We start from the raw sequence: 11,334 nt of genomic DNA on the forward strand, positions 1-11,334 counted from the left end.
TAAAACTATGAAAGATAGCCTGAAAAAAATCTTTAATCCTGGGACTGGAGAGTACACCTACTCCTCACTTAATCAACTATCTTATTATCTGACATTTCACATTTTTAACAACAGTAAAATATCTTCTGTCCTACTCTTTCACACATTAACAGCATACATCAGGCAGTAACGAACAATGTGCTGAGGTGATAGTAGCACTGACTATGATGCTTAAAATTATGTGTCAACTTGGCCATGATTCTCAGTGGTTTGACAGTTATGTAATGATGTAATGTGGCAGGTGTGTTTTGACATAATTTAGCAGTTATGTAATGATCTAGTCCATTTGCTGATCTGATCCTCCATTTTTGCATAATTCCTATTTTTGCAAAAAAATCTTAATGAGTGTACAAATTGTGAAGAGTTAAGTTACTCTTATTAAATAGTAGCTGGTTGCTGGATTTTCCAGTTTCATAGACCACAAAACTGTGTAGTCTTTGGTAATTTATTTCTCCAACACCAATGAAAGGAACAGCATTATAATTGGTATAAAATAACAGAACTGTTATTTCAACTCAAAATGGCTAGCAGCAGTTACTGTGGTGTAATATGATGTGCTTAGCATGACAGAAAAAATGTGTAATTAGTTTCTAGTGAACATTCCCCTACTTCAGCCTTGGTGAACATGGCAATAGTAGAATCCCCCCTTCAGAGAATCCTGGAAGTGCTTAATAAAGGATAATGCTGAGTAGTGTCTATTTTACAATGTAGAAGAACGTGGAACTCTAATGGGTCCGAATGTGTTGTGACACTTTTTATTTCATTTGTCAATTAAAGAAAATAATAATAACTTTTGTTTGTTTTTAAACCAACAGGAGTGAAACCTCGGTCTGGTTGGGCTATTGACCCTTTTGGACATTCATCAACAATGGCTTATCTTCTAAAACGTGCTGGATTTTCTCACATGCTTATCCAAAGAGTTCACTATGCAATTAAAAAGCATTTTGCATTGCATAAGAACCTGGAATTTTTTTGGAGACAGAATTGGGGTATGCAGGGTTTGGTTGAAGTTGAACTTCTCACTTGACATAGATGTTATTTTACAAAGCTTATGAACTCGTGACATTATGGGTTTTATTTACAGTGTCAGTCTTAAAAATCAAGTTGCCTGAAATATTGTTGTTAGGTGGTGTCAAGTTGATTCCAACTCATAGTGGCCCCATGTGACATGGTAGATTGCCCCATACTATTTTCTAGGATGCAGTGTTTGTGGAAGCATATCACATGGTCTTGCCCTCACTGGGTGAGTTTGAACCGCTAGCCTTTTGGTTAGCACCCAAGCACTTAGCCATTGTAATACCAGATATACACTTATAATTATTTTTCCAGTATTTACATATGTCAAGATTCTTCTAAGCAATGATGATCATATTTATCTATAGACTATAGAAGATTCTTCTTTATGTCTGAAGTAAGTAAGTAAACGTAGGGCATTTATATTTTACAGATAATGTTTTCATTTGCTTCTATTTTATAAAGCACATGCTTTATCACGAAATTGAGCATGCAGTTGAACATGACTGATATCCAGTCATTATCTCATATTCTGTCAGAGTTCCTTCCTTCTGTCTCATCTCTGCATCTTATAGGAATTGCCTTTGAAAATCATAATTATGTTCTCCTAGATCAGCCTTCATGTTACTATATCACTTATTTCCACACTGTGCTCTATGAGCACCCAGGTGTTCCAAGTACATACCCCTGCAGCTCTTCCATGAGGAGAGGAGAGAAGATTAAACATTATGATTAAACTTTGCCTTTCCCAACCCTCATTTGTTTAAGAATATTTATTAAGTCCTTACTTTGAGTTATGCATTGTATTATATGCTTCATGCCTACTCTCATTTAATCTTCCAATAATCCTTTAAATTAGGCTCTATTGTCATCCCTTTACAAAAATAAAGAAATGGAAGTGTAGATAAGTGAAGCTGTTTGCCAAAAGTAACACAATCAGTAAGTACTGAGCAGAGATTTGAATCCAATTCTGTGCAGTTCCAACATCCAGGGTCCTAAACCCTGGCATGCACTGCCTTCCCAAGTTCTCAATAAGATATCATCTGATATAAGGAATTTGTTACTGAAACAGTTTGGATCTACATCATACTGGCTTTCTTCTGTTATTTAGAACTTCTTAACGTTTCAGAAAAGTCATTTGTAATTCCGGAGAATAACTTTCTTATGTACTGCTGTTTTTTCAATAAGGAAAGCAATTAGCAACATCATTTTTTATTCTGAAAATTTAAACCTGTAGGGAAAACAAGAACCTGTTGGGGGTTTAGTCTTTGTTAGAGGAGCATATTAATTTAAAAGTAGAGAAAGGATTGTTAATTTGAAGAAGCCCTCCTTAAATTAATGCCTACATTCAAATTGCCCATAAGTATCAGTTCATGAGCAAGAAATTATTGAGCTCTATTATGTACTTAAAGGTCCTTTCATGGTGCAATGGTTAAAGCATTTGACTGCTAACCAAAAGGTTGTTCGTTTGAACCCATCTGCTGCTCCATGGGAGAAAGATGAGGCAGTCTGCTTCCATAAAGATTTACAGCCTTATAAACCCTATGGGCAATTCTACAATGTCCTTTAGGGTCACTATGGCAGTGGGTTTGTTTTTTAGGTTATTATGTACTTATATACTGTGCTAGGAAGAAATACAGAAAACAGCCTTGCCTCTAAGGAAACTATAGTCTAATTTGAGAAAAATCACACATAAACAAATCCAGGAAATAAAATGAAATGTGTAAATGAACTGCTAAATAGTGTGGTGAGAGGAGAAAGTAGTGGAGTATTGAGTATGTCTTTGATGCAGAGAAAGGAGGAGGAAAGTTGTTTTTAGCTCTGGGACTTGTGGCAGCCTCTATGTAGATAGCAAGCCTTCGTGACCAGTATTCATGGTGTCACACTTGGTTGTGACACTAAGTTACCTGACTTAGTGGGTGAAACAACTGATAGGTACGGAAGTACACAGATTATAATAGTTTTAGAATTTGGAAAAGAATTGGTAATTATTTTTAGTAACTGGATTATAAGGTAAAACTAGACTGTTTTAGAACTTCCTGATTGATATGAACATGCTGCTTTAAAATATTGTTACAGGATTAAGTTAGGCTTCTATGTATGTGTTCTGGTTCTTAATGATTTTTTTCCTTTATCTATCTGCCTCAATTATGAAAGCAATACATACTCATTGCTGAAAAATGAAAATCCAAACATAAATGAAATGGGAGGGAGATAGTTAAAGCCCAGGATCCAACTCACAAAAATAACCATTGTTAATTAGTTGTTGTTAGTTTGCCAGCTCACTTGATGGTTGGCTTCTGACCTCTTTGGGGCATGATGTCAACACATGCCAGCATCTGGATTTTAATTAAAAACTATTCTACAGCAGGACTCAATGATTATTTTCCATATCTTCTTTTTTTTTGCTTTGTTTTTAGTTTTGCAAATTTCCTTTTATTTTCCTCTGTTCCTTTCTTGGTGAAAAGCCCCATAGGCTCTTTATTGGTGAACACGAGGAGAGGCGTCATTAACTCTCCTATGCTGTATTTTCTTCTTACTGCAAAAGGAGAAGGGGTTTCTCTACTATATTCATGAGCCACTTTGTTCTTCCTGCTCTCCTTTGTGCTTCCCTCTTTTCTTCTCCCCAAGCCTCTGCCAGTAATGCAATTCTCATTCTCAGTGTGATCTGCTACCTAAAGGGGAACAGATTAGCAGGTGCTGGCAACCAGGGATGGACATGGTCATGGTTTTGCATGAGCCTGTTGTAACTTTTGCTTCTGCTCAGTTTGTATCCTTTCTAGGTCAGCAGATGCTGGTTCATGTAGGGGTTTTTCTGTCTCTGCTATGTTTAGATCGTAGAGATCGATAGAGACTGAGATGTGCAAAATACCTTAGTTCAGAGTAGAGGCCATTTAATGCTACTGGTGTGTGCTTCTGCTGTTAGGTGCCCTCCAGTCAGTCTAACTCACAGTGACTCTGTAGTGACTCAGAGTAGAACTGCCTCATATTATTTCTAGGCCATGTTTACAGAGGCAGATCACCAGGTCTTTATGCCATGAATTGGCTGGGTAGGTTGGAATAACCAGCTTTTAGTTCAGTAGCTGATCGTTTAATCTCCAGGGCACCTGAAGCTGTTAATTTGAGATATAGCTTTATATGTAAGTATATAATGCTTGTCTGTTGACTCTTTATTTCAGATGTGGGGTCTGTCACAGATATTTTTTGCCATATGATGCCCTTCTACAGCTATGACATCCCTCACACTTGTGGACCTGATCCTAAAATATGCTGTCAATTTGATTTTAAACGGCTTCCTGGAGGCAGAGTTGGTTGTCCCTGGGGAATCCCCCCAGAAACAATATATCTTGGAAATGTCCAGAACAGGTATAGATATATGCATTTCCTAAAACAATATCTTGGCCAAAGTAGCTGCTCAGCTGCTGGTTGCTAAAGAGTTGAATAAATGGGTTGCAGTAGCCAACATTATGCTTATTCAAGGTATTCATTCAAACCAGATCTAAAGCACCTTAAAAATACCAGAACCTTGACTATACCTCTTATATTTTATAATTTAATGGAAAGTGAACAAAAGTAGATCAATATATAACGGATAACCTATAATACACTATTATTACCATCTCCTTTCCCCTCACTATAAAAGCCTTCTGCTGAGTTTGATTGATTTCATATACTTTTGTTGATAATAAAACTTCTGGTTCCTATTGTACAAATTGGTAAGAAAAGCAACTCAAGTGCAAAAACACATTTATTGAAATGGAACGCATAAAGAGTGTAATTATCTGTTCCCTTAATAACAGTTTCAGTAATAGTGAATGCCACCCAGCTCTGATGAATACACATTTTTGCATCTTTCTGATGTTTTTGACTTATAGAAAACTTCAATTAGGAATATTTAAGGGCATTTAAATAAAAATTAAAGAAATGTGTCATTTTTTAGAAGAAAATTGTGCCAATGATGGAAGCATCTCATTAAACCATGTTGTGTGTTACCTAGAGTTTCTAGGTTTGGTGCTTTTAAAGTTTAATTTCTTCACTTAAAAATTGGTGGTGTATAATGCAGTAAAACCAAATTATGTTATAATATAGAAACAACTCTGCTAGAAAAGAATAGAGCCTTTAAAAAAAAAATAAAATTCTTCAAGAAATTTGTGTGAGGAGGAAGGTAAGTAGTCCTTGTGGCTGGAAAGAAAATATTCCAGTGTGAGCCTCTCACTGTCACAGTCTTAGAAGTGTTTCAGCCTGGTAACCCGCTGGAAGCCTGAGCCCCTTCTGTCAACATGTGACTTTCCTAGGTATTTTGAAAAGCTCTGCCCAGGTTAGGGGGCAACCTAGGATAATTTCCTTGGTGCCTACAGCTGTGAGAGCCAGTGAGGAGTAAGGAACAGCCTGCTTTCTAGGGTTACCAAGAATTGCTAGTTAGGCATGAGAGAAAAAGCAAGTACATTATGTGAATTGTAGAGTAAAGGGGGGAGCTCTGGTGGCATAGGCACTTGACTGCTAATCAGAAGGCTGGTGGTTCAAACCCACTAGCCACTCCTCAGAGGAAGGTTCAGCAATCTACTTCCATAGTGATACTGCCACAGAAACCCAAGGAGGGATCGCTATGAGTCGGATCTGACTCCACGGCAGTGAGTTTGGTTTTTTTGGTTTTAGAGTAAAGGTGGGGGAGCTCTTGGCCTGTCTAGCTGGAAAATCAGCTGGTGGTTGTTCAGGTATTTATTACTCAGCTCAGGTGGTCAGCGGTGGGGAACTTTTTAAGGGTTAGTCAAGTACTCAGATAGAAATCCTGGTGTATACAGAGATATTATGAGACCCTTTTTGTCAATTTTAGGTGCTGCTGGCGCACATTATTTACACTTTGTGCAATCCTTTTCCCATATCACCTAACCTTTCAAAGATTGTGCCCACATATTTTGGGGAGAGAATCCATTTTGTGTAACTTTTTGCCATATCATCTAACCTGTCATAAGACTGCTTTCTAGGAACATACCTTGCACTCAGTCATTTCCAAAGACTGTAAGTGGTTTCTAGACACCTGAAAGCAATGGATCGATGAGTCTTTATAATACTTAGATAGATTATAACACCTTCCCTTTTTTTCTTTTTCTTCTTTGACATGGTTATGAATGGAGATCAAACACTTACATTCTAGAGTGATAGCATTTTCCATTTTTAAATAACCTAAAGAAAATGAGATTTAACTATCACATATAGATGACATATTTTGATAAGTCCAGTTTAGCAAGTTCTTTGGCTTTGCAAATAAATAAATGATTGTTCATCATGTATATTTTTTGGTCTAAAACCACATATTTTCAGATGACTCTTTTCATTGAAATTCAGCTGATTTGATGTTTCAGGAAAAGAATTTATTTTCTTGTTTCTAGTGAAATTGACATTTCTGTCTGGTAGAATAAGTGAAGAGCAAATCGCTGCTACCTATCTTTAAATGTGATGTCTCTCAGTTCATTCATCATTAGTTCACCATATATTTCATGCATGTCTGCTACATGCCAGGCTGTGTATGTTGTTCACTTGGCTTTCCCTGTGTTAACATTTTCTGGGCAGGAGCTGGAGGGTTAGGATAGATGCCAGATGTAAAATTAGGATAGATGCCATTAATGTTTCTGATTTCTTTCCTTTATTTGTGCTTTCATGTACACGTGTGAGATGTACTACATCTAGCAGAAAACTTTGGGATGCATTTAAATGACCACATATTCCTTTTTAGACTGGCTGGTTAGAGTATCCAGATGAATTTAAAGTCATAGTGTATCTTAATTCTGTGCTTTGTATATTAGATATTTTTTCCCCTGGTTTCTTTGATTTTATTTATTCTGTGTGGTTAATTTCATATGTATATTTTCTGTTACAAGTAATACTTTAACATTGTTTTTGATAATTGTGGACTATAGGTAAATTTCTTATAAAAAATAGTGTACCGAATGTTAATCTCAGAAAGCTAGCACTATATGTTAGTTATATCAGCACACTGTGGTTATATTTTACTCACCAAATACTAAAGTTATTGCTAGTAGTTTAAACTTGCAAAGGAATTTCAGAGACTATCACTTTAAAAAGATCATATAACAGTCTTATTTTAGTTCAATGTTTTTCTATAATTTCTATAAAATGCCTTTTTCCAGCATTGATATTCTTTGAATTACCTTCACAAGTGTTTATATAGTGGGTTTGAATTTACTTCTGAATAATACTTGAAGTGAAAATTGGAATACTGGGTAAAAAGCCTATTTGTCATTTATCACTGATTTCTTAAGCTTTGGCATCATAAATATTGAGAACTACTCAGGATTCATCTGTTTGTCTAATTTCTTTTTCATACACTTTTCCTCTTAGTCTATTTGTATTCCCAACTTCCTTAAATGGTGCTCCAATTCAGCATTTTCCAAAGGCCACTCTGCAGCATACTAGAATATGAAATACAAAAAGTGTTCCATCACATCAGCACATCATGTTTAGCTGACCTTTGCGTCAAGGGTTAGAGCCCAGGGAGGAAGAAACCAAAATAGCTAACTCAGCTCCTCAGGTTTATTTGGTGATCAGTATTGAGAAGGTTGCTGTGACACATACTCAGATTATTGGTGGCAGATATTGAGTTAATCTTCTTTCTTTTGAAGAAAGAATATGGTTCTATAAAATGTTACAGATTTATATTTATTCATTTTGCTTTTGTTCAAAATATTATACCTTCTTTCTTCTGTGTTAATCAGGCCATTTTTGATTAATTAAGGCAAAGCAAACTTCACGTTCATAAAGGTGAGAAATCCTTATTGTCTTCTTAGGCTAAATTATTGTAAAACATGGGCTGTTAATCTGGGATTCCAAGCTCTGTGGCTGGGCTTTGGGGAGTCATTGATGTTCTTAGTAATTATTTGCCAAAGCTGGTATATGACTGTATTTCTCTAAGAATAATCTATTGGTATTTATTAGAAAACTGTGCCAAAAGCCAGTTACTCCTTTTGATAAGAATTTATGAATATTTTAACTGGGTGATGCAAATTAGTATGGTAGTTAAAAAATACCTGCCTTGTAAATCATATTAATCTAGAATATAGATAAAATACTCAATACTTTATTTTTGATCAGCTGCCCCATTTTCTTTTTCGTAATGGTATTCATATTTTCCTTTTTTGTTTTGTAGGGCTCAGATGCTTCTAGATCAGTACCGAAAGAAGTCAAAGCTTTTCCGTACTAAAGTTGTCCTGGCCCCGCTAGGAGATGATTTCCGCTATTGTGAACGCACAGAGTGGGATCAGCAGTTCAAGAATTATCAGCTACTTTTTGACTATATGAATTCTCAGCCAAAGTTTAATGTTAAGGTAATAAGGAAATATGTATTTATCATACTGTAATTGAGTTGAGCCTTCATTATTAAATGAGGTTAAACACAATATCCTTAGTCTCGTTGGCTTGCACCCCATTGTTTCCTAGAATATGTGGTTCTTATATACCAGTATAATTCATTAAGAGGAATGTTGCCTTGTGTTACAATTCCATTTCAAAAGTACCTTTCCTACCATTCCTTGAGGATTTAAGAGGTATCGCTTTTCTTTGATTGAGAATATGCACCTACTGAGTTGTGGTTTTCATTTTTCAGTGATGGCCTGTATTTCTACCCACAGAGAAAGTTTATTGTTTCTCTCTGACATTTGCATCCTCATGATTTAGTGGTGTGACTGGCAGATGTAGATGAACATGTCATGAATTTTGCAAATAATTTTCTTGTGTCTGGAGTATTGCTAGCATTTTTCATAGGTGAGGAAGACTTCTAAAATTAATCATTTGTCTGTGGTTCTCACTTTTTTTTTTAAACGTTTCTTGTGAAAAATTTAAAATATGCTCCCACATATTAAAAATAACACAATCCCTCACCTCAGCCCAATATCTATGGCTTAGCTACCATAATCATTAACTCAAGGCCACTCTTATTTTAGGACTGCCCTCTGCCATCTCCCTCCTACCACCAGGGTCATTTTGGAGTAAATTTCAGTCATCGTTTAATTTCATCTGTAACTAATTTGATATTATCTGTAAATGGTAGGAATTCAGTTTATAAATAAAATCATAATATCATTATAGCATATAAAAATTAACTAATTCTATAATATTATATAACCAGATAGATTCAAGCTTTTCTGATGTCATTAAAACTTCTTTTTAGAACATAGTTTGTTTAAGTCAAGATTTGAACAAGAGTCATATCCTGGTATCTGCCACTTTTCAAAAGTTCACTTTACGCCACTTTGCGTTTATGAAAGATCTACATTAGTACCTGTTTCTACTAACAGAAAGAAAGCCAAAGAGGTTTTTCACTTTTATGAAAAAAGTGAAAGGTAAAACGAGTGTTTGTTTTGCAGGGAGCTGTTAATTCTTTTGCAATCCATGGTGCATATAAGTGCCGCTTGCATTTTCTGACTGTGAGGTTTCTTGGAAGGTTTTTTCCCACATACAGCATGTGGTGTCAGGACAGGACTTGCATAACTGCATAAAGCAGAAGGAAGTTCATTGGTGACATTGCTGTGTTGAGAGGTTGTTGTATGAGTTAGTCTTTCCTGGAGGAGTGATTGTGTAAAACTTTTGTCTCTTTGTGCCTCTATACAGTGAGATAAGGCTTGTAAGTACATTTACAGTTTCCTGGGTGTTATTGGGAAAGCATGGTGTTGGGGATTAGATAATATTTAAGTGAATATTTTTTTCCTTGCCATAGCCCACCTATTCTATCACTAGAGTCCTTTCGAACATATGTGTCCAACATAATATTTATCAAAATCCATCATACTTAACAAAAATTTTAAAACACTCAATATTGAGCATGTATTACATTAGTGAAAAAACACAGTAAAATCTTACAAACAAAAATTAATTCTGTAATGGAAGGATATGAAAGAGATACCATGCACCCTGAACAACGAGAGTGACATCATCAAGGTCCTTCCCCTGGAATTTTACTCAGCATCAAGCCTCCATACCTTTGAATTGTGTCTGTGAACAACATATGTTGTGTTATTTTAAATTTATGTGTTTTTTGTTATCATCTAGTATATTATTCTTTAGGTCTGGGAATGCTAAAAGCTTTTTTTCTATATATATTAATGATACTTGTTCACTTTATGCCATTTTGGCCTATAAAAGTTTCTATACAAATGACCTGCTTTTAGATGGTGTGGGGAAACATGTATTGCAATTAGTCAATAAATTAAAAAAAAAAAATTTTAATTGTCATTTGGGTGAAAGTTTACAGAGTAAATTGGTTTTCCATTCAATAATTCATACACATTTTGTTTCATGTCATTCATTGCCATCCTTTGAAGTCTACTTTTAATGCATCCTAAATACTGTTAGAAAAATAGCTATCCAATTATCCAGTGTTGTTTTATTACACTCATATCCCATAATATTTGCAAGAGCTAGAACTCAGTGGGACTGCTTTATTTTCCAGGTCTCATCCATTTTCCACCTTTGACAGGGTGCAGTCTTACCACTTTTCTATCGTTCTCTGTTAGTGGAAAATACTTGCATTTTCCTTCTCTGACAGATTTCTGTCTTACACAGGTTCTAGCTTTCTGGAAAACTGTAGATCTGTGCAAGTACTGTAGAAAGGAAGTAATGTTACGGTATGAAAAATTAGAAAGCTGACAATGGACTGCATTGAGTGCAGTCAGAATTCAGGTTTATCAAATAGATAAAGTATCAAATTTGTTCAAGTTATTTACTTGAATTTCTGCTACATTATCATGTCTGAGCATAGAAACAGTGGTTAAATCATCTCTGTATTCTCCTAAAAAATGTACTTTATATGTGAAAATTTGATCAGAGGAGAGGATATCTATGTATCTGACCTGTAACTATAACTTACTGGCTCTGTTAGTTTCGTACGGCTGCTGTAATAAATTACCATAAACTAGGTGGCTTATAAGAGCAGGAACTTATTGTCTCAAAGTTCTAGAGATTGGGAGTCTGGCACCGGGAATTTGGTCATGGTGATTCCTCTGAGGCTTTGATGGAAAATCTGTTCCATGTGTCTCTCCTACCTTCTGATAGCTCCAGATACTTCTTGACTTATAACTGCAGCATGACATGGCATCCTTCATCTGTCTCCCTGTCTCTGTTGTCCTCTCTTTTTTTTATAAGGACACTAGTCACACCTGGTGCATAGATAACAGCCCAGTTTATAGACTGAGACAGACTAGGAAGAAGGAAGAGGCCGTCCACTTCTGAAAGAATTGGCCAGGGAAAACCTTATGAATAGCAAAGAAA

At 35.7% G+C, this 11,334-nt stretch overlaps 1 protein-coding gene across 1 annotated transcript in view; it reads left to right on the forward strand.

Moving 5' to 3' along the window:
• Positions 1-11,334, forward strand: part of MAN2A1 (mannosidase alpha class 2A member 1) — a 296,885-nt gene that overhangs the window by 102,646 nt on the left and 182,905 nt on the right. The window contains exons 6-8 of the mRNA XM_042782502.1: positions 855-1,028; positions 4,233-4,419; positions 8,219-8,396. Of these exons, the coding sequence (XP_042638436.1) occupies positions 855-1,028; positions 4,233-4,419; positions 8,219-8,396 (539 nt within the window). The remainder of the gene's footprint in view (positions 1-854; positions 1,029-4,232; positions 4,420-8,218; positions 8,397-11,334) is intronic.

Source organism: Orycteropus afer, unplaced genomic scaffold (genome assembly GCF_000298275.1).
Source record: "Orycteropus afer afer isolate SDZICR_OR568_19922 unplaced genomic scaffold, OryAfe1.0 scaffold00350, whole genome shotgun sequence".
In the NCBI taxonomy this organism is placed as follows: Eukaryota; Metazoa; Chordata; class Mammalia; order Tubulidentata; family Orycteropodidae; genus Orycteropus; species Orycteropus afer.